The sequence below is a fragment of the Camelina sativa genome, chromosome 10 (genome assembly GCF_030686135.1).
Source record: "Camelina sativa cultivar CO46 ecotype springtype chromosome 10, ASM3068613v1".
NCBI lineage: Eukaryota > Viridiplantae > Streptophyta > Magnoliopsida > Brassicales > Brassicaceae > Camelina > Camelina sativa.
The window spans coordinates 23,965,999-23,988,845 of NC_141889.1; the positions used below are offsets into that span (position 1 = coordinate 23,965,999).

Genomic DNA, 22,847 nt, shown 5'->3' on the forward strand with positions numbered 1-22,847 from the left:
AAGCCATGGTGAGGACACTGAGTCTGGAATCCTTTAAACCTCTCCCAAGCTTCACAAAAGCTCTCATTATTCCTTTGAGCAAACCCAGAAATTTCATTCCTCAACCTAGCAGTCCTTGTATTGGAGAAGAACTTGGCTAGAAAAGCTTTCTTGCATGCATCCCATGTGGTGATAGCTCCAGTAGGAAGAGTCTTCTCCCAAAGGTGAGCTTTGTCTCCAAGAGAAAATGGGAAGAGCCTTAATTTGAATCCATCTTCACTCACTCCATTGATCTTAGTGAGCCCACATATTCTGTCAAACTCATCAAGGTGATCTAGTGGATCCTCCATTGGCAACCCATGAAATTTGTTGGCTTGTATCATTGAGATCAATCCACTCTTGATCTCAAAGTTATTGTTTGCTACTGAAGGTGGCACAATTCCAGCCCTTTGGTTGTGGGTATTGGGTGCATCTCCTGCACCAATGTGTCGTGGTCTTTGTTCATGGATAGCTTGTTGCTCCATGATGTCTTGACCTTGTTGTTGTTGAACTACTCTTCCTTGCTTATGTCTCAAACCCTTTTGTAGTCTGTGGATGTGGTCAATAGGCTGTTGAAGACTGTCTTTGCCTTTTGACCTTGTGTGCATCAACAAACTCTACTACAGACTCGAACAAGTACACGGTCGAGCGCAGGCTCGAGTGGGTGGTCAAGTCGACTGGGAAGTAATGGCTATTTAGGTCCGGCTTCTGGCTCGATCAAGTGCTCGATCACAGCTCGGTCGAGTGGTGGTCGAGTAGGTGGTCGAGTGGGTACCTGAAACACAAAACAACCAAGCAAAGGAAGATTCGAGTTCAGTAACTTCACAAGTGTTTAAACGAACTTAATCTTAGACTAATAATGATCCTAAATGTCACAAAACACACTCAAATGGGCAACGGCGCCAAATTGAAACTGACTTTCTTTGTGGTGAGTGAATGAATGATGTATGGAATGATGATGTATGGAATGAATAGAAGTCAGGGTGTTTCAATTCCCTTTATGCAGTTGCAGTATAAGAGGTGTCAATCCTATCTGAGTGATTGTGAACAATTAAGATGTGCATATGAGTCTAAGTCAAGCCAATTGTAAAGATTGTTTGTCACTAACGATCCTAAAATGAGATATGAAATGCAGAAAGTAAAAACAACTAGAACAAGATTCTAAATGCAAACAGAACAGACAAATTAAAGTTATAATGAAACTAGAACATAGATAGACACTATGCTAATGAACTAAAGCAAGACAAGTAATGAACAGGAAACTTGGAAATGAAACAGGAATGAAACAAGACAATCACAAATTAAAAACACAAGTTCTGGGGATGCACTCGAGCAGCACTCGACCGAGTGTAGGTCGAGTACGTGGTCGAGCTAGACTTAAACGTGAAAACAGAGCAATGCTAAAACTAATCAAACAACAAGCAAGCAATGATATTTAGACTAAGATTTCAATAAACAAAGAAGGCCTTGAGGTGGGATTCATGGGCTGAGCTAATCATTGTGGTTATCTAACTTGGTCAACAAATCTCAAGCAAACTTTGAGCTGATCTCTAGACATACTATTCTAAGACATGTTTAATCCACTCTCATGGCAAGAAACAATCAAACCTATGCATTTCTAGACTTGTTCTCACAAAGAAAAGAATCTACACAAGCAGGCATTAAGAAATTCATCTCAAACCAAACAAGACTTCTAATCTCTTAGCAAGCCTAATGGTAAGCTCTAGATCTAGCCTTATCTATGCTCCTTAGACATTGGTGTGATGCTAAGATGCTTGAAATCAAACCCTACCTTCTCAGATATAGGATCAGCATTAAGATCATCTAGCCTAGAAGAGATCTACAACAATCAAGCTTGACCAAATCAAACAAACCACAAGATCAACCCAGCCTAACCCATCCTCAAGGTCCTAAGCAAACTACTCACAAGAACACATGGTGAAATATGTCAAAAACCCAGAAAATAATGAAACTTGCATCATTAGAAAGATGAAACAGAGATCTACAATATTGATGAAGGAATAAAAATCGAAATCTTAATACTTTGAAAGTTATGAAACAAACAAAATATAAGAATCTAGTCTTTCTCTCTCAAACAAGTACAAAATCTAAAAATAAAAGAAAGTGCAAAAGGAATAAAACCTAAAAAAGGTAAAAACTAGGTTTTAGACTCTCTAAAAAGCTGGACTCTTTGGTGGCTGCAGGTACAAGGGCCTTATATAGGAGGTGAGGTGGAAGCCCTAAAAATACAAAAAGTCAAAGTAGTCAATGGCTCGGTCAACTCGACCAGTGCTCGGTCGAGTGGCTGGTCGAGCTGGCTTCTCTCGTGCATTCTCCACTCGGTCGAGTCCTCCTCATCACACGGTCGAGTGGTGGTCGAGTGGTGCGGTCGAGTTGGACTCCGGACCTTGATTCTACAGCCTTAACTCTCTTGTTTTCTCCTCAGGATTGCTTCACTTCTCCTCAGCATTGCTTCCATGCTCCTTAAGCTCCAAAATCACCTGTTTATGCATGAAAAGATGCAAATGCAATGCAACTATACTCTAATGCATGATTAGTCCTAAAGCTACACAATAATGGCCTAAATGGATAGCAAAAGATGCAAAAGTTGTGAATAAACTAAGGGAAAACAAGGTAAAATATATGAACATCAATGGCACTGTAAATTTTTGGGCTTCAGCTTTTATCCTTCCTAAGGGTTGTATAAAAAGCATTGAGAGTATGTGTTCAAGATTCTTATGGTGTGGTGACATCTCCAAAAAACCAAACAGAAAAGTTGCGTGGTAAGCGCTCTGTTTACCAAAAGAGGAAAGCGGACTAGGTTTCAGATGCTTCGCTCAATGGAACCGTACTCTGTGTATAAAGCTCCTCTGGAGGCTTCTAACTGATAGAGATTCTCTCTAGGCTGATTGGATCCGAAATAATAAAATCAAGGATAGGATATTTTGGCATATTGATGAGAAGAGACAAACCTCCTGGACGTGGAGATCCCTTCTCCACCTTCGTCCTCTTTGCGGCTCAATTTATCAAATGTGTCGTAGGCAATGGCGCTAATGCAAGTTTTTGGTTTGACTGGTGGACTCCTTTTGGCCCTCTTATACATTTCCTGGGACAATTGGGACCAAACCAATTAGGTATACCTATAGCAGCAACAGTCTCTCAAGCTTGCTCAACCTCGGGATGGATCCTCATACATGCACGCTCCCCTCAAGCTGAATCACTGCAAATCCATCTCACAACACTGCCGATGCCTTCTCTTTGCTCAAGTCCTGATAACTATCGGTGGAAGATAGACAATGATGGACTTGATCAGTTCAACGATAAGAAGACATGGGAGATCATAAGGCATCGACAAGCACCACTTCAATGGACAAAACAGGTTTGGTTCAAAGGTGCAATACCGAGGCACGCTTTTATGATGTGGATCACACACCTCAATAGGCTTCCCACGAGATCTAGACTGGCTAACTAGGGAATGCAGATTGAGACCGCCTGTTGTATTTGTGGAACTCACCCTGAAACTCGTGAACATCTTCTTCTTCAGTGTGAGTTTAGTGAAGTCTTGTGGTTGGATATAACTAGAAGACTAGGCTACACACCGTTTGTGTTTCACACATGGAATGCTTTCTCAAGTTGGCTAGACATGTCTGATACCACCTCTACCCAGACGCTCCGACAACTAGTGGCACAAGCTACCGTTTATGTAATCTGGATCAAGAGGAACGCACGACTATATAACAACCTGCCAACACCACCGCATATACTAATCAAGCAGTTAGATCGGCAGGTGCGTGATGCCATCCTAGCAAAATCTCACCTCAACAATTTCAAAAGGTTGCTGCAAGAGTGGTTGAGACTTGGATAACTCTTCTTGGCTAAATGTATAAATGTATGTCTTTTAATTTTTTTTGTGGCATCGACTATCTCCTATCTTAAAAGCTATTGTAATCAGTACAATTCAGTTTCTTAACTGAAAATTCACAAATTTACAAAAAAAAAAAAAAAAAAAAATCACTTACATGACGTAAAACATTACTTCCTCTCTCAGAACCAGCCTTAAACTCAGCAAGATACCTGTTTGTGGCTGTGATAATCATCCTTCATTTTTAGGTTTATATACCTCAAGTTCTTTTTTTGGGTTTTCATCAGCTATTTTCTTGCAATTTTATATGTTCAAATCTCAAGTTTTTATGTAGACATTGTCTCACTTGTAAAGTTGTGACAATACGGTTTGGTTTTAGATTGTATGAAGTCGAACGTAAATCCCAAAAGACGATAAAAAAATTAAATACACAACAACAGCAACAACAACAACAACAACAACAAATGAAACAAAAACGAAGCTGCAGAGAAACTTCCAAAATTTTTATCACTACACTTCTCTTCTCATTCTCTGGAAAAAGAAAATACCAATTAGGGGCTAAATCGTAATTATAGCATTACCCTAATTATCCATGTTAACTTGACAACAACGCATTAATTAGTTACTAATCACAATAATTAGCTACTAATCACGATCATTAGTTACTAATCACAATAGTTAAACCACTAAACTCAAACGAAGGATGGAAAAACAAAAAACCCTAGCCCTAATGTAAGTATATAAGGCAAGAGAAAGGCACTTCTTCAATTCTCTTCAGTTTCGCTTGTTTCTCCCTCTGAATAACAATTTCCTGATCACGTCCGTCTTTCACTCTCACAACTTTTTGAGTTTCTTTCAATTCGATCACCATGAGTATGAATCATCTCACGGATTCAGGTAAGGATATGTGGTCGAATTTGTTTTTACTTGTGGATACTGCGGTTATGGTTCAGGAAGAAGAACAACGTCGTCGTCGTGGGGAAGAAGAAGATAGCGAGAAGAGTTTCTTCTATCTTTTCCCGAGGAAGAAAAGGTCGTCTTTGGTGAGGAGAAGATACACACAACAAAACCCTAGTGGGGTTTCTATGATGTCATCTTCTTCATCGCTCGATGATCACGAGACGAAAAGCACACAAAACCCTAGTTTTTTAGATGAGCCTTTGGTGTCTGATGCGGAGCTACTACGTGCAAAGAAGGGGAAATCTAAGATTGTCTGTGAAGATTACGACTACCGTGATGAGTCGAAGAGACTGGTAAGTAACCTAGGACGAAACTTGGATGATCTTGATGGGGCGTCGTCTTCTATGTCTTCATCGTTCCTGAACCATCGTTGTTATAACACGGCTAAGTCTGAGAAGACAGAGACGAACGACCCTAGTTACGAACCATGCCTAAAGGAGAAGACGACAAGCGGCAAGAGGCGTGCCGTGGAGCAGAGGAAGAGTGGTAATGTCAAGAAAGAAAAGGTTGCTTCTTTCCAAAGGAGGACGGATACAGATGCACCGGAGTGGATTTTTCAGGTGATGAGTAGAATGAGAGCTGATGCCGCAAACCCGTTGCTGATCTTTGAGAGGGGTCTAACACCGACTGATGTGAGTTCAACTCAGTGCCGTCTCTTAATCCCATGCCAGCAGCTAATCAGAAACGATTTCTTGACGCCGAGGGAGTCTCGAGCCATGAATAAAGAGGAATACATCGAAAACGAGGATGATACTATCGGTGTGGGAACAATTCTTGTGAACCAAAGATGTGAAAAGTGGGGATTGCGTTTCAAGCTATGGCCGATGGAAAAGGAAACTGGACATGGAACCTTGAATTACGCTTTGAACTGGGCGTGGAACGATGTCGTCAAGGGTAACAACTTAAAAGCCGGGGACAAGATCAGTCTTTGGACTTTCAGGTGCCGTGGAGTAGTCTGCTTTGCTCTTGAGACATACTAAGCTTCTTCATTAATTTGGTGTCTGATAATGTTTGATTTCTCTCTTGACTCGATTTAACTTGATTGATCTAGTTTATTTCTTCTGCACAGCCATTGAACTTGGGGTTTTGGTCTAGTAATAACTTCTAGGAAGTGTTAATTAGCTAGCTACATATTAAGGGGTTTTATTATGGTTTTGTTCATCTCTTCTAATATTAGTAGTAACTTGTCTATCCCTGGTGTTGTTTCAGATATTTTTTTTTTCGTTTGAATTCAACATTTTCTCATAAATATGGTTTCTTGTTTTGTCTACTTTAGTTATTACTGCACTGTTCAAATACCTTTGAGAAGGAAACAGTCAACACAATACACAGAGCGAAACAATAAAATCATGAAAAAACAAGTTTAGGTTTCGTTAGAAGTATAACCTGTTTGATGGAAATGACTATATGGACAGCTCTCAAGAAATTTTGGCAACATTTTCTAAATCAGTCATTAGATTTCACAAGGAATCGCGTCATGTATACGGCGGTGACAGATGATCTGAAGCAAAAAAGGAAAGACAAATATTCAATCTAAAAGACACATACTTTGAATTGAGGTTTGAACGACAAGATCAGTCTAATGTTGGTTTGGGCCATTGGTTGTTGCTAATCGGCTTTGTGTTTTCTAAGCCTCATAAGGTTTTTTTTTTTTTACTCCCGCCGAAAGAAGAGTCTTCAACGTGTTAGAGATATGATTAGATATGATAGGACGTATTAACTCCTCAATATTTGATATCATTGTATTAGGAAACCTCTGTAATTACGCCTAACCTAGAGGCTCCTCTGCTACTCACTGTATACTATATATTAGCCTACTTCTAGATGGTATCACAGCAAGGTTTCGATATCTAAATTTTTTTCCTCGGCTGCCTCTCTTATTTTCCTTAGTTAATGGGATATCATGTAATTATATCCCATCTGATAAGGGAATCAAATTAAGTATTTATCTTTGCTAATTGATAGGTGATTGATATATCACATCTCTTTGTAATTAAGTCGTGAGATACGATCTATTGTATAAAGCCTGATAACAGGTCTCTGTGAATAATATCAGAAAACATTCCTTTCATCTTGTTGCTTTCTTCCTCTGATCTTTTCATTCGATCGTCTCTCTTCGTTTCCCTTCTTTCTCCAACTCGTCTTCCTCTGATCTTTTCAATGGCTTCTTTTTCTATTAGGGGACGCATGGCCCTTTCTGATGGCTTGTCTCAAGTTAATGATCTTCTTCTGAAGATGAAGCCCCGTCTTGCAGCCGTTGCAGGTATTAGGGGACGCATGGCGCTTTCAGATGACTTGTCTCATCTTATTGATCTTCTTCTGAAGATGAAGGCCCGTCTTGCAAGTAAGTGTCGTCTATCTCTCTTGGTAATGCTGTTGGTCATTCATTGATGTTTTTATATGAATGTGCACTCAAACAGGGGGAGAATATGATGATCCTGTTGAATCTGAAGCTGAAGCTGATGGTGCTGATGATGCATCCGATGGTGCTGATGATTCTTGTTGACTTTGTGTAAAACTGATAAAACACATTGGTTTAAGTAATTCTTAATATAATTAGAACAAGTTTTGTTCATTGCTGGCTTTACTTTGTTTTTACAATAACCACATTCGAATGTTCTATTACTTTGAATTGAGGTTTGAATCCTCCTCTGCTTTTCCCTTAACAAAGAGTAGCTCTTCACTTGTTTACTTGCTATTCAGGTGATTCTTGAGGCTTTCTGTATACTGTAGTAGTAACTTCTTGGAAGTGTTGCTTCGATCACTTGTTTACTTGTTCCTCTATTATAGTAACTTGTCTGTCCGTCTCCTCTGTTGTATGTTCGTCTCCTCAGAAAGATGAACATGGTGAACAATGATCAAATGTATATTGTGTTGATGCTTACAGTCATATCTGATTTCCAGAGAGTGAGATTTGTCTCTAAGAAGCTGCATAATCAGAGTCAGAGTACTGTCCTTGTATGATTCAGAGTCTTTCACTCCTCTTTACGGTTGATATGCAGAGCACTAGGAGGCCATGACAAATAGTGATTGTCCTGTAATCGCAGCCACACCGTTTTAATTAATTAATAAATTGTTAAGCAAAATCAATAAAAGGTTAATAAAATGTTCTAAAGTTTGGATTTTTATCTCTTTTTATTAAAAGGGTCGGTCAATACTGAGTAGAAACTTTCCTGATTTGTGATTCTTGGTGAGTACAGGTTTCAGAGTTTATTGAATATTATACCTCATAATCAGAATGATCAGAAACGTGATAAAGCTTCTTTCTTATTGGAGGTTTGTAAAAAAATGTATAGCTTTTGAACAGAACATGTGTTTCAGAATCAGAATCATGTTTTATGCCTTTATGTTGTACCTCAGGTTCAGATGTATGAAGGTTCTCACCAAATGTGGTATCAAACCCAAACCAAACTATCTCAAGTTATAGAGTATATTCACTTGTTTGTGTTTGCAGTTCAACCCTTTATGTTGCAACTATTCTCATGACTAAGTACAAAAGAAGAGATGTAGCAAGTTTCAAAACACCATATGTAGAGATTTTTCCATTTAATAATGACATTGTTTCAAGTACATGGTCTCCTGTGCTTCTCTTTCTTACACTGCTATACTCAAACTAATACTACAAATTAGTAACATTTTGTTGAAATCAATGAAATGCCTGTATCATGTTGTGAGCTTCATTTGATTGAAGAGAGTTTTCTTGAGAAGTAAATTTGATTTGAAGCCATAGTATCTAGATGTATAGATTCAGGAACAGATGTAGAAGTTGAATACTCATATTTTATTATTTACCCTTAAGTAAATATATGACTGTCATATACAACAGATATTTAAATGTTTGGTATATATATTATATGATAACTCTTGTTCGATTAAGGAGGCTGCTTGTTTGCTGAAGAAGGAGGAGGTCCAGGGTTGCGTGGTGGTGGGAAGAACGGGAATGGAGGAAATGGAAAGATTGATGGAGGTGGAGGAGGAGGTGGCGGTGGTGGATTTAAGCCTGGAAAGATCGGTGGCAGTGGAGGAAAGATAGACCATGGCGGAGGAGGAGCGGGAAGAGGAGGGCGAGGCTGAAATGGATTTGGAGGGAATATTGATGGAGGAGGAAGAGCTGGGGGTGGAGGTGGCTTAGGAAATAATGGAGGGAATAACGATGGAGGAGGAGCTGGAGGAGGCTGAGGCGGTGGAGGCTGAAATGGGTTTGGAGGGAATATTGATGGAGGAGGAGCGGGAGGAGGCTGAGGAAATAATGGAGGAAATATTGATGGAGGAGGAGCACGAGGAGGCTGAAACGGGTTTGGAGGGAATAGTGAAGGTGGTGGTGGCCGTGGCTGAAATGGATTGGGTGGGAAAATGGAAGGTGGCGGCGGCTGAAACGGGTTGGGTGGGAAAATTGAAGGTGGTGGTGCAAACGGGTTTGGTGGAAAAATGGAACGTGGGGGTGCAAATGGGTTTGGGGGAAAAAACAATGGAGGTGGGAACAAGAACTTCTTGTCTATTGGGTTCTTGTTTGTGTTTGCTTTGTTTGGTAGGTGTCTTGGTGATCTCTTCTGTTTGTGTCCATGATCTCTTCTTCTTGCTTGCCTAATATGTTTCAGAATCCGTCGAGTCTTTGCACATCTCACCTCAGAGAAACTTTGTTGTGCTTGTCTGAATTTGCAATCAAGCTCACCTGCACAAATCGTCACAGAAGAAGACAAAAACTTCTCAAAAAAAAAGAAAGGAGAAAATTTTTATAATACTAAAACCAGTTTGTTGGTGATGATGATACCTGAGACTGAGAAGAGGTTCTTGTCGTTACGATGGACAGTGTCAGGTAAAGTTGTGGCCACTGAAGAGTAATTACTGAATGTTATGGTTGTGGCAATGAAGATGAGGATGAGAAGAGGAGACATTTTGGAGCACTGCGCCTTTAGAGTTGAATGTGGTTTTGTTTTTACTCTGGTATTATTGTTAGACACTGAAGCATGCTTCTTCAAAAAGCTTTTTTGTTCTTTTCTGCCCCGTGATTCAACATTATTGATTTCAGTTTCTGGGAAGACAAAGAACAAAATAACAAAACCTTGGTATTTTATCCTAATGTTTATGATATATTTTACTCTAATTTTTCATAATTGATCTTTAAACATTAAAAAAAATTGGTAACTGATTCTCTAAATTTATAGATTAGGTAACTTCACTGGACTAGATAATTCCATTAGTGTCCAAGTTAAAAATCAACAGAATCCAATCTTCACGAGAGTTCAATGTTAAGTGTATTCCTCAAAACGCTCTTGACCGTGACTTGTATACACAACAAGTAGTTGGCAACACAGTCTTTATCTCTCTCAAAGATAAAAGAAGGGCATACAAAGTTGCAGAAACCTGATTCATATTAGCTAAGAATGTATGGAAACACAAACCTCGTGATACAAGACTGATTAAGAGAATCAGAAAAACAGAGATACTTGATAAAAAAACACAAAACACAAATGGCGAAACACATTAGTTTCCCGCAATGATGTTAAAAATAAAACCTGAGGAACTATAACGACGACACACACAAAGAGAAGAAGAAGAGTTACCATTTTCTTTACAAACTGCACATCGAGTTTTCCCACTTTGCATACATTGTTGTAGAAGATCAGATTCACTAGTGTGTATAATGAGAATTGAGCGGGCCACGATGGGGGTTTTTACGTTCTCAATGATTCTTTATCGTAAAAGGCAAGAAGCTGTTTGACATGGTTTTGCCAAGCTGCAACACTTTGACCATCTACAGTAACCCAATCAACCACTGTTGCTGCAGGCTGTTCCCACCATTCATCAAGCTGCATTGGATACACAAGCAACAACGTTATCAAGCTTCATATGTGAAAGGGTGTGCCCAAGAATAAAAATATGAAGTAAATTAGGATTTTAGTACAATATATCACAGACAACAAAAAGACTAGAAAACATAAACTTGATTTGCAATTTTGTAACATTAACTAGTTATAATGGGGACTAAATTAAAAGGCAAGCTTAAAGAGCACCAACTGTAAGAAGGATCTTAAATCCCAAACACAACAAAAATAATTAAAACACGGTCAGGCAGATTTTATGGTTCAGACAAGCCATGCTTTAGGAGCCGTATGACTTAGAACGTCCACGTGAAAATGCATTAAGATGGTCACCATCTGTCTATATTATGCATTACAAACAAGAATTATAGTTAAAAGTAGTTCCATACCAAACCCCTGACGTATTTGCAGTGCTCAGAGGAAGCTTGAGCATTCTGGACTGCAGTCCTAAGTTCAGGCAACCATTGGTCTGATATTGTATTCTCTTGCTCAGAAGCTAGATCTAGGCAGTAGTTAGTTGTTCTGCATACAAGATACATAGTTAGTACAATGAAATTTTACATAGGAATATAGAATACCGTGGGGGAAATAAATAAGATATCGGCAGCCTGTGTTAGGCCTGTGTACGCCTTACCTTTCATATTTTTGCTGCGCACGGAAAGCATGATCTAACAGAGAATGGCCACTTTCAACTAGATCCTGCCGTATATGGACCAAATCGATTGCCTTTGCTAAGTCTTCTAAAACACATGCTTCAGAACCACGAACCCGTATGCAGAACTCAAGAGACTCTAAAACTGAGGCCAAACTTGCATCTGAACCCTCCAGACCTATTTAAGAAGCAAGAATATTGATTATAATCAAATCCTACTAAGAAGCCACTACAACATTTTGGCTTATGAAAGGAATTCATATCAAGGAAAACTTTCTATGCTTGAAACCAGCAGCAGGTCTACGTGGCTATTCTAGCATACATCAATCTACGTGGTAGGTTGATGAACCAACAGTGAAAAGAAAAAGTCTTTCTATGTTTGTCTGTTTGATTTAGCATTCCATTGAAAGACACTGTAATTCATGAGGCAGTGAGCAATGGTTTCAATAGGAAGCGCTTCCAAATTGGGATGGTTCAATACACATGAGCCTTTCCAGAGGGATGAACTGTACGTCCTTGGGTGTTTTTCTTTCTAAAAAGAGGAAAATCTCACCTGCAGGATATTGAAGGGCAGCAGAAATGCGGCATATAGATGGAATTGCTGATGGATCTCTTGCACCTGCTCTTGCAGTTAATAGAGCAGCATTCTTCTCTGCATAAGCAACAGCTTCAGGTCCTGTTGATCCATTAGCTCCCATAGACTCTAGAAGTCCCTGTTGAAGAAAATTGCATATAAATGACAGAATCGAGGCATCAATATACAAGTTTGCTAACTTAAAAGAACACTACGTCTTCTAATTCACATTCCGTTACACCTATGAGACCAGCAAAAATGTTTCTTGAACCATTAAGTCCCAACGTTCTTCTATGGTGCATGAGTACTTGACTCACAGACCAAAAGAACCTTGAGGCTAGAAAATATACCACACATTTCTATATGCAACTTCTGTTATTTGTGTATTATTCAACAAACATTAGTCTTCAATTATCAGTCAAATATCTATCATACGATTGAACTAGAGTGCACTTGTATCTCGCAGAAACTGATAGATAAAATCATCAGAATGTCATCTGACAATTTACATACCTGGGGAGTAGCCGGAAGCATATAGAGAGAGTTATCAGGACTTTGAAAGAAAGCAGACACTTCTTTCTCAATAAAATCTTTTGCGCTGTTTGAAATGTCCACAACAACTTCACTAGCTGGAATTACAGTTGCTGCTGCATATTCCCTTGCAGCGAGTGGTTGCTGATTCCAGAATGCAACAGCATCCTATATATATATTAAAAAAAAGGTCAGAGTAATGCCCATAGTAAATATCACTTAATCACTTCAATGAAAGAGAAGTTGGGATATTACCATGTTAGCCTTTAGAAGAGTTGTATATATGGTTTCAAGTTCGGATCTGCGAGCATCAAATTCCTCAATTTTCTTCCACTTCTTTTTCAAGGAATCTTCGGCTTCTTTTCGTTCTGCACACAATTTGTTTAGCCGTTGTATTTCAGATAACAGTGTGTTTAAGCTAGCCCTCAAACCAGCAGCTTCTCTTTCCTTTCCCCATACATCCAACTGCAAAGGATAATTGGATAGCTTGATCAAGCAAGTATATTAAACATACAATGAACTTTCATGATAACTGAGAATCAGTTATGCAGTGCCTGCTACATGACAAATATAAAAGTATTCTGATTGTAGAATTGTATAAGAACATAATTATTCTTTTCAGATTCAAGTGGAAGGATAAACTGAAGAAATCAAGGTCTTTTTAGAAACCAAGGGAATCTGGCATCTACCTCAAATTGCCTAAGATTGCTACCACTCTGTGTTGTGCCTCCAGAAAACGAATGTGAAGCTGCATCAGCACTTCCATGCAAACGGTTAATAAATTTGTGGCATAAATCACGAGCTTCAGCAGCTTTGTTAAGTGCATCTTCAGTAGCCAAAAATTGTTGAACATGCGCTTTCTGGAAAAGTAGCACAGGTGAAAGGTAAGATAAACAGACTTTTAAAATATGGCCATACAAAAACAGCAGTGGAAGACCAAACCAAATATCTGTCAATATTTGCTTAATTTGAAACATAAATATCCTTTTTCTGTATGTTCAAATTAACAAGAAGAGCCAGCAAAACTAGACAAAGAAAACAACCTGCCGTTCAAGGAGCTGGTTGTTAGATCCTTGGAAATGTGTATCTGTGCCTATCTTCCCATTACCATTAAACTGATAACTCAAAGGCGAGCTCACATCAGAAGAAGAATTGTCTGTTACCCGGTTGTTCTCAAACTTATACCTGTAAATAGATTGACATCCAATTGCTTATGTTAGTCCAAAGCAACCCTGGAACAAGAACTTAAGAAAGCAGATATGACTCATGAAAACTGAAATCTTGATATAAGATAGAGATACAATAATCATTGATCAAACATAATTTAAAGGGACCCCAGGAACAGCTCATATCGACCAGATCAAAATACGTTCCAACATAAGTTAGCTGCAACGAAATCAGAAAGTACTAAATTGCTATATGTGTTTCATAATCTTCCGCATCAGTCAGCAAAAATAGCATGCAAGGTGCATTTGAGTCACACTGCAGAATCAGGAGTACACAATAACAGAGTGTGGCATAAGAGGAAAGTCAGAAGACACCTTAACATTTCAGCATCTGCTCTGACATCAATCTTCTCCATCTCTCTGGATATCAGGGTCTTAATACGTAAAGTGTATGCAGCGATAGCCTGAAGCAGCAGAGGAGGACCCCTCAGGGAATTTACTATAACAGTTTTCATCTCATCAGTTATTTCTCCATCATATTCAAAACCGAGCTTGGCTGTTTCCAGCTCAGGATGTGAACAAATTCCATTTCCTTCGTATGCAGGGAAAGAGTTACGTATTCTTTCAATCATGTGTGATGCAAGCAAATCACAAACTATTCTGATATTTCGCTCTCGGGTTGTTTCCATGAGAATGACATCATCTGCAGACTTAGTTCCTTTGACAGTGGAATAAACAGCTTCCCTCTCACTGTTAGCACTGAGGCTGCTTGACACTTCATTCGACGAATTGACAGACCGTTGTGCATCATTTGCTTGATTAACGTAGACTTGTAGCCTTTTGTGATACTCTGCAAATATTCTTGTTGCTTCGTCGCATTGTTGATCATAAGCTTCCAACAATGCTTGCTTGTGTCTGAGAAATGGAAACAAAATAAACTCACCAAACAATTTGAAAGATAGACTGAGCATAACAGAAACAACGATTTCCATTGTTGTATCAGCAGTTTCAATGCATTTCAACAGAGAGATGCTGTTGATAAAGCTTCATGACAGGGGAAAATAGAAAATTAATATCATTAAGCATGGATACAAACTTAATAAATGGTTGATGTGTGGCATATCCATGAAACCAAAGTAACACAATAACCTGAAGAAATCTCATATATTCCATTCTAGAGGTATATCAAGATTCTTAGAGAATCAACATGACCAAAAAAGAATAATTTCAGGGCTATATATATACATGGCTGCTTCAATCACAGAGAACGATATCGAAACCACCTAAACATGGCACAGACTCTAACTAGCTAAACAGGACATAGATAAAAAGCTATACTTATAACGGTTCTATTGGGGACATAAGACTAGTGATAAAACGCATAACCACAACCAGAGAAAGCTAAGTGGTGCAGAAATTTTCTATTATATACTCTTACAAGTGAGAAACAAAGTATGAACATAATGTATCCACAATGAAGATTTAAATCAAACCTGTAATTTGCTCTATCGTCAAGCATCCTTTTCCGTTCTGCTTCTTCTCTAGAGACCTCCAACATTCTAGCTTTCAAATCTTTTCTTTGCCTCCTCACTATGTTCCTCAATCTCTCCACTTCCTTTGCAGCTAATTCCCTTTCCTGCAATGCAGCCTCTCTACCCTCTGCATAACTCGAACTCTCCCCAGTCACTGTCTTTTCCTTCCGCCGTCCTTTTCCCTTACCCTCCTCCTTCCCAGGAATCACAGAACTCCCAACGCTACCAGCATTACTACTTCCTCCATGAACCGTAATGTTCCGCCTAATTCTCTCCACCGTCTTCTCCGATTTCACCCGGTTTATCAAAAAATTCCAAACAGGTATCATATTCCCTCTACAAATCTTCCTAATAGCATCAATGGAAGGAACATGAGACTTGCTTGATCCACTATACGGACCTAATTGCCTATACCCCATTTCCTTCTGTAACCATTCTAATATCGCCTCCGGTGTCGGAGCTGAACTCGTTAAACTCTGCATTCTCTCTACCACTACAAATACCTAAAACCAATCCCTCAAATCTTCACGAAACTTCCGAAATTTCTACTCATGATTCCCGTCGTTTTGCTCAAATCCAAAACAGAAACGTACCGAAACACCTAGGTTACTCAAATCGAGTACTGACACATTTTTTTAACCTAATCAATTCGAGAAATGCAGAAACAATGGAGCGAATTGTATAATCCGATGAACACAAACGATAGGATGAAGAAGGAGTATAGGAACAGATCTGGAATCACGAAGACTAATCTTCGCCGGTTCCGGTGACGGTAAGAGGAAGATCGTGACGGAGAGATGGATCTGGATAGAGAGATTTCAAAATTGAAGGTCCCGCTTGTTTGTTTATTGGATTTTTTCAATTCCAAGGGAATCAAACTCGAATTTTTTCTGCAAGTGTGTCGTCGACTGTTGAAAACTTGAAAAATTAACCGGGTCAGGCACACCGGGTATTAGGTGTATCCGGGTCGGATTGTGTAATTTAAAAAACAGATGGGTCAAAATTAAAGTAGCTTAAATTATAATTCGAAACTATAGGATCAAAATTGAATTTATAAAACATTAAAGGGACTGTTTCCGGAAATTTATGTTTTTCCTGGTTAATATTTGCCGATCAAAAACCCTCAGGTTCCTAGGGTTTTGTTTCACAGTCGCAAATCGGAAAATTTTGAAACTATGACGACGGAGCTAGTAACGCCGGGAGATGTAATTGGGCAAGCTACTGAGTTTAAAGCCGGAAAAGGAGCTTACGTCAACGATACAACCATCTACGCTTCACTTACAGGAACTCGTCGGATTGTTTCTCCTCTTCCCGAATCACTTGACCAGGTTGGTTCGTCTACTGATTGGTTCTTCTGTTACATTGATATAGCTTGCTGAATCCTATGGGAAATCAAAATCGTTGGATTGTTAAATTCATTGTAATCGAAATCGAAATCTTTGGATTGTTATACTTGTTTTTGTGATTATGAATGGATATATAACTTATTGGATCATAACAATGGCAAAGCAGAGAGCTGTTGTGGAAGTTACGGGTCACAAGGCACATGGTCCTATACCTGAGCCTGGTTCTGTTGTCATAGCAAGGGTGAGTCTTGCTCTTGTGGAATTCGTTGATGTTCATACTAAGAAGTAAGTAATTTTTGAAGGCTAATTCTCTGATATTTTTGGTAGGTGACTAAAGTTATGGCTCGGATGGCTGCTGTTGATATCTTATGTGTTGGTCCAAAGGCTGTTCGTGAAAATTTTGCTGGCGTAATCAGGTTGGAATTACTCATGCTCCTGTGGTGTTGGTTTAGTTTTTTTTTTATGAGTTGATCTAACTTGTGTTTGCTCTTTCAAAAGGCAACAAGATGTTAGAGCAACAGAGATTGACAAAGTTGACTTGCATCAGTCTTTCCATGCTGGTGACATTGTTAGAGCTATGGTTGTATCCTTTGCACACCTAAGATTTCTTACTTATTGTCTATTAGTATCTGGTTTTTTTTTTACAGTTTAGGGGTCGACCAGTGCTTAAACATTCCTAAGATTTGTTACTTTGTGCCATCCAGTTACTCTTTTCACTCACACATCTTGCTGTATAATGTGATTCGAATGTAGCGTAGTTGTAAACTTGTAGTCTATAATAGTATATGATGTTTTGGGGAATAACATCTGAAGTTTCCTTAACTGGGACTCTTAAAGCTGTCTCTTGGTGATGCACGGGCATACTATTTGTCGACTGCTAAGAATGAACTTGGTGTGGTCTCAGCAGAAAGTGCTGCAGGTATATTCTTTTATTTTCCTACTCTTGGAAACTAATAAAGGCCAGTGTAATGAAGGAAGAGTATTAAGTCTATAGCTGATCTATCGCATATCAAAGTGTAATACATTTCCAACTTGTAGTTTGTTAATATGGAGATGTATTTGCTTCGTTTGGCCTTTATACATTATGAGGTCTGAGTAATAAAAAAAGTTTTCGTGGTCTGGTGATTGTGCGCAGGCGAGACAATGGTTCCTATAAGTTGGACGGAGATGCAGTGCCCCTTGTCTGGCCAAACCGAGCAAAGAAAAGTTGCCAAGGTGGGGTAGTCGAACTTGAAGGCGATACTTGGCTTCTCTCACATAGTGAGGTGTGGGCTTTGCAACAAGAAAACCCATTTGAAGATTATTACAATTTTTGGGTTATCAGGTGTAGAGATAAAAAGTTTAGATCCATTTGACCTTGTCAAGGTTGGCATATTCATGATAATTAGGGTACTTACAAGTTCTTAAACTCGAAAGACATTTTGTTGTTAGTGACTATTTCAAAAATTGTGTGTTAAAGTTTTCGCTTTTTTTTGGTAGAAGGAAACATTTGATTTTAAATATGATCGTCGCGACATTTAAATCATTTGAGCTAGTACAACTTGATCGTCGCAATATCTTAGTGAATTGGTGAGACGTGAACTTAGCAACACCGTGACTGCGGAGAACTAGTAAATGGGTTAAGTTAGAGTATAGAAAAACGTAAGGGTCAAAATTAGTGTAGTTTATAAACTTTACAATCAAAACATGTAGGGTCAAAAATAAAAATATGTAAAATTAAAGGGACGGTTTCTGGAAATTTCTGTTTTCCTGGTTAAAGACGAGAAAGAAAGAGAGAGAGAGAGAGAGAGGAAGGATCGCTATTATTCCGGGAAAATCATTCTGCACTTTTTCGAAGAGAAACCTGCAAAAATCTTCAATTTTTAAAGAATTAGTCAACAGATTAATTTTTAATTAATTACCCTGGAGATTTCCTGGGGGTTTGTTTTTCTCATTGCTTCCTGGATTTTTTCTCAGGCTTCTTATCTCAAAAAGGTGCTCACCGATTCCTCTGTTTTTTTTTTTTTTTTTTACTTCTTTTTTAAAAAATTGTATTTGATGATCATTATGATTTGATTGAATACAATTCATTACTGATGATCATCTAATGTTTCATCGGTTTCGAAAAACCCTTCTTCGATAAGCTTTTATGATGATTCCTTCATATTTTGGTTTCATCTCTGATTGATGTTCTTTTCTCATACGTGATACGTTAAAGAACGAATCTTTTTTTTTTTTTTTTTTTTTTTTTCTAAAAAACTTGATTTTTCTAGAACTTGTATTAGCTGATTTCGTTTGGTTTTTAGAAATGTGAAATTTTGATATGTTTCTTCTATTACAGGTGGGAGATTCGACTGTAGGAACAAGAGTTTTGCAGTTAAGAAGAGAGAGAGAGAGAGAGACAGAGAGAGAGAGAGAGAGGGGATTCTGGTTTGCGGGAGCTAGTGAAAAATAAAACTTCTGTGAAATTGGGGTTCCTCTCTCATTCTCTGTAAAATTTGAAAACTTGAGTTTGTTGAAGATATGGGTGCTTTCTGTTGTTGCTTTCAAGTTGATCTCTTTGAGAGTTATGTGAATCCAAACACTTCCATGACTAGGAACTGTCCATGCCTTAATTGCTTCCTCCAGAGTTTCATGGGTTTGGTATGTTCTTTTCACCTTCTTCATCGAATCATGTGCTTCTTTTGTAGTGAATTAGCAGTGAGACTTGCCTTGAAAGCATGCTTTGGTAGATATGAACTCTGGTTTTGTTGAGTTAGAAACTCATGGTCTACCTTTCTCTTTTTGTAGTATGCTTCGTTATTTAATAGAGGGGGAATGCATCCGATACCTTCAACTGTGGAGACTGCTGCAGTGATGAATTCAACAACTGCACTTGATGACTCTTTGTCTAATGTGTATCATTCTCCTCCAAGACCATTGCCTTACGATGCTGATCCTAGGTATTTTCGTTTTGTTAAAGGCTCAGGCCATTCAGGTGAAGAATCACAACCATTAAGAGGTGATACTGAAATGAGTTCTGAAGCTTTGGGTGGTGGAGGCAAATGGAGTAAGTCCGATTGTGAAGATGGTTCGAAAGAAGTGTATTCCAAAGGTTCATCAACCATTGCAAAGTCGAAAACAGTGCCCGGGATAGAAAATTATTACGCAGAATCGGATGATGAAGATATTTGTCCAACCTGCCTTGATGGTAAAACTAAAAAAATCTAGTTTGATGCTCTCTTTGAATCCATTATATGCAGTTTTCTTGGCTTATTATTTACCGCGGCGATAAAGAGTGTGTTAGGTTATTAGTATATCTTTATAAGTTGCTTTCATGGTTTCCATTTCTTGATTTAATACACTCCTGAGCAATTAGGCCATTAATAGTCTTTGTTCTTAGGATAGTTTACATCAGATTTCGTAGAATGGAATTATGTAGATACCGAAATCGTTGCGAGTGCTTTGATGCTATATTGGTTTCAGAATTCTTTGTTTTACAATGTGCAGATTACACCCCGGAGAATCCAAAGATAATAACCAAGTGTTCTCACCATTTCCACCTTAGCTGTATCTATGAATGGATGGAGAGAAGTGAAACTTGCCCTGTCTGTGGAAAGGTAACTCGTCGCTTTCTTACAAGTTTTAAACTTCAAATTTGGTTAAATGTTACATCAGTCTCCTTCATAGATATGAAATGTGCATCATTTTGTATTAGAATTTCTCATCTCCATTTTAAGCATTAACATTTATTGCATCCATAAGTAGACTGGTCCTGAGATCAAAAAAAAAAGAAAAGAAAATAATGGACTGGTCCATTTCTCATACTTTTCTTGGTCATATGAACCATGCATAAGTTAACATTTTGGAGTTAATGCATCTTTAGCTAATTTTTTCCAACCTAATCTTTCAGGTGATGGCATTTGATGAAAACGAAACTTCTTAGCATTGTAATAAAGACTTGCTCAAAGAAGTAAAAAATGTTGAGTCGTGCTCTATAGAATAAACAGGAGAGAAATCACTTGTACATAAAACTTTCTGTGAATATCCAGATGCCTTTGACAGTAAATATGAGAATTGTGTGGATGTCTCCTAATATTATAGACTCATATATATACATTTATCTTTAAAAAGATTACTGGAATGAAAAAATGGCTTATCAAGCACTTTTGTTTTCATCTGAATATAAATGGCTTATCAACCGTATTAGCAGAAACAATATTTTTATTTCTGAAATCAGAGCAAGAAGAAGAACAAGAGGAAGAATGCTGTGTTTTCTATTCAACTTCTTTGAATTATTAGACAATCCATCAAAGACTTAATTTGTATCACTGCACCAACTTACTGAAACACCAAATTTGTATTATTACGCCAACTTATTGAAACACCAAATGTATTACTACACCAACTTATTGAAACACCAAATTTGTATTATTACACCAACTTATTGAAACAGTCAAAAACTTAAAGCTCAAACAACAGAAACAGAAAGTCTCCATGGACATTAAAAAATTCACGAACTCTTGAGTTCACTGTTTATATTTCAAGCTGAAGCCGCTCTGAACGCATTTTGGAATATCTCGGGCGGTTGCGCACCACTCACTTTCACCTTCCCGTTAATCTGAAAAAAAAAAAAAAAACAGTACAAAGTAAGGATACAAGACTATAAGGACACATTAAAAATGGCGGTCTGTTTCACTCTATACTAGAGTTTTGCCATGATCTTATAAAGGCCAATCGATATGTAGCGCGAAAACTTACCGTATAATTTGGAACTCCACTGATATTTTGTGAATACTTTGCCAGCTCTTCTTTCACCTTTTCATTATAAAAACGTAGTTCAGAACAGATCATTCAACACATTATCCTACAGAACAAACACTAATGACCACATTGTTCAGAAAACACACCTCTGTGACTCCATTGTTGGGGTCTGAGAGTAACTCTTCTGCTCCTTCTATCCCAACCTTGTTAGCCGTCTCAACCAAAAACTCCCTGAATTCATCCGCAAGGTTATGTCCAGTTAAACGTCTAAGGATACTTAAAGGCTTATATATCCCAAAACAAAACTGTTTTACATATTTGGGGATAAGAGCTTTGTCTTCAATACCTGTCACCGATGTACTTCCCCTGCGTGAAGTAACCGATAAACAATTCCTCAACAAGTTTATGTTGTTTCTCCGGCGCTTGTTTACCGGCATAATGTATAAGTCTATGACTATCAAGACTGTTTCCACTGTTCTTATAAACAAAAAACATTTAGACAAAATAGACAAAAGAAATCTCTCTTCTTGACTGATAAAAGAAAACTGTTGGTGCTTACGTGAGACCGGATGTGTCAAACTCTAAGCCAAGACCTTTAAAGACCTGTGTAATGAATCAAAAAATTAGCTCAAGATTGTCTCAACAAGAACATAAAGCTATGTTAAAGAATTGGTAAGTTAAATAGTAACCTTGGTCATTTGTGCGAACATTCCTTCATATCTGTTTCCATATTTCTGTCGATAAAACTCTTTCTTACTCACACCTTCTTTTGGTGCAGATGGATCAAGAAAAAACGGACGCCATCGGATCTACGTTTATTTTTCAAGAGACGTGTATTGTAACCATCTCAATCATTCTTCAAGTAAACAAAATAATAGAGAGTAGTGAGAGGTAACCTCAAAGTTGTATTGATCTTTAGATGCATCAATAGCTTTGTCAAGATTCTTCTTTCCCACAAAGCACCATGGACACACCGAATCCGAGCTTACATCGATTTGAATGAGCTTTTTCGAAGGGGTGTTGGTCGCAGACGCAGCCATTAGGAGTTTCTCTGATCAAATTCAATCACAAAACACATAAACCAATGGATCCATTAAACTCAGAAACTAGCTAGACCAAAACATGAAAGAAACTTGATCTTCACTTTTAAGTCAACAAGGGCACTTGGATCATCTTTATTCACATACAAAGATTATCTAAAACTCCTAGATGAAAATAAAATTTGCAAAGAAAATGAGCTATAAACGCTTAATTTCAAAGATTATTTGGATTAGAACTTAAAGATTAGAAGAACGATTCATATCCTAATTGTACAAATCTAACGCATATATAAATATATATGATCTAAAATGATTTTCATAGTTTACCTGGAAAAGATTGGAGGAAAGAAGATGCAGGTGAACCTCTAATGGAGAGACAAGTACGAAACATAATCTCACCAACCATGCACGCACGATGATGATATAGCACATTCTCCCCTACTTTTCTACATTGTCTTAGTATACTCTTTTGACTAATCCGTATGATACTTTCAACATCTTTCTTGTATCTTTTTTGACTGATTAATTGAAATGAAAATGAAGGTTAATTTGACCAAACCAAAAAAAAAAAAAAAAAAGTTCCACAAAAACAAAATTTTTAACATTACTTGCAATGATTGTA

General features: G+C 38.1%; 6 protein-coding genes, 1 long non-coding RNA gene, 1 other non-coding gene and 1 pseudogene across 8 annotated transcripts; 6 read left to right on the plus strand and 3 right to left on the minus strand.

Annotated features, from left to right (window-relative positions):
* On the plus strand, positions 1-107 carry LOC147937263 (small nucleolar RNA R71). The gene has a single exon (XR_015569733.1). It is a non-coding gene; the product is annotated as a small nucleolar RNA R71 (small nucleolar RNA).
* Positions 108-2,974: 2,867 nt separating this feature from the next.
* On the plus strand, positions 2,975-3,883 carry LOC147937264 (uncharacterized). Its single transcript, XM_087468727.1, has 2 exons — positions 2,975-3,397; positions 3,563-3,883. The coding sequence occupies exons 1-2, from the start codon at positions 2,975-2,977 to the stop codon at positions 3,881-3,883; spliced, it is 744 nt and encodes a 247-aa protein (XP_087324853.1).
* A 799-nt stretch (positions 3,884-4,682) lies between these two features.
* LOC104719891 (putative B3 domain-containing protein At5g35780 pseudogene) lies at positions 4,683-6,029 on the plus strand (annotated as a pseudogene).
* An 844-nt stretch (positions 6,030-6,873) lies between these two features.
* On the plus strand, positions 6,874-7,486 carry LOC147937265 (uncharacterized). The gene is made up of 2 exons (XR_015568016.1): positions 6,874-7,184; positions 7,261-7,486. It is a non-coding gene; the product is annotated as an uncharacterized LOC147937265 (long non-coding RNA).
* A 1,114-nt stretch (positions 7,487-8,600) lies between these two features.
* Positions 8,601-9,965, minus strand: LOC104719549 (uncharacterized). The gene is made up of 2 exons (XM_010437494.3): positions 9,612-9,965; positions 8,601-9,512 (listed from the first exon to the last, which is right to left on the minus strand). The coding sequence occupies exons 1-2, from the start codon at positions 9,733-9,735 to the stop codon at positions 8,713-8,715; spliced, it is 924 nt and encodes a 307-aa protein (XP_010435796.1). The 5' UTR covers positions 9,736-9,965; the 3' UTR covers positions 8,601-8,712.
* Positions 9,966-10,194: 229 nt separating this feature from the next.
* LOC104719550 (AUGMIN subunit 5) lies at positions 10,195-16,071 on the minus strand. Its single transcript, XM_087469022.1, has 10 exons — positions 15,079-16,071; positions 13,961-14,500; positions 13,463-13,604; positions 13,109-13,279; positions 12,675-12,884; positions 12,402-12,587; positions 11,868-12,027; positions 11,297-11,492; positions 11,052-11,184; positions 10,195-10,650 (listed from the first exon to the last, which is right to left on the minus strand). Exons 1-10 carry the CDS (start codon positions 15,597-15,599, stop codon positions 10,516-10,518), a joined length of 2,394 nt encoding a protein of 797 aa, XP_087325148.1. The 5' UTR covers positions 15,600-16,071; the 3' UTR covers positions 10,195-10,515.
* A 93-nt stretch (positions 16,072-16,164) lies between these two features.
* LOC104719551 (uncharacterized) lies at positions 16,165-17,963 on the plus strand. The gene is made up of 6 exons (XM_010437496.3): positions 16,165-16,445; positions 16,630-16,704; positions 16,791-16,879; positions 16,962-17,046; positions 17,301-17,382; positions 17,599-17,963. The coding sequence occupies exons 1-6, from the start codon at positions 16,293-16,295 to the stop codon at positions 17,685-17,687; spliced, it is 573 nt and encodes a 190-aa protein (XP_010435798.1). The 5' UTR covers positions 16,165-16,292; the 3' UTR covers positions 17,688-17,963.
* LOC104719552 (E3 ubiquitin-protein ligase At3g02290) lies at positions 17,896-20,587 on the plus strand. Its single transcript, XM_010437497.3, has 5 exons — positions 17,896-18,437; positions 18,784-19,085; positions 19,233-19,632; positions 19,932-20,041; positions 20,335-20,587. The coding sequence occupies exons 2-5, from the start codon at positions 18,966-18,968 to the stop codon at positions 20,365-20,367; spliced, it is 663 nt and encodes a 220-aa protein (XP_010435799.1). The 5' UTR covers positions 17,896-18,437; positions 18,784-18,965; the 3' UTR covers positions 20,368-20,587.
* Positions 20,588-20,762: 175 nt separating this feature from the next.
* LOC104719554 (uncharacterized) lies at positions 20,763-22,840 on the minus strand. Its single transcript, XM_010437498.3, has 8 exons — positions 22,553-22,840; positions 22,082-22,236; positions 21,875-21,994; positions 21,745-21,788; positions 21,532-21,657; positions 21,332-21,416; positions 21,183-21,239; positions 20,763-21,042 (listed from the first exon to the last, which is right to left on the minus strand). Exons 1-8 carry the CDS (start codon positions 22,629-22,631, stop codon positions 20,965-20,967), a joined length of 744 nt encoding a protein of 247 aa, XP_010435800.2. The 5' UTR covers positions 22,632-22,840; the 3' UTR covers positions 20,763-20,964.
* Between the last annotated feature and the right edge of the window lie 7 nt (positions 22,841-22,847).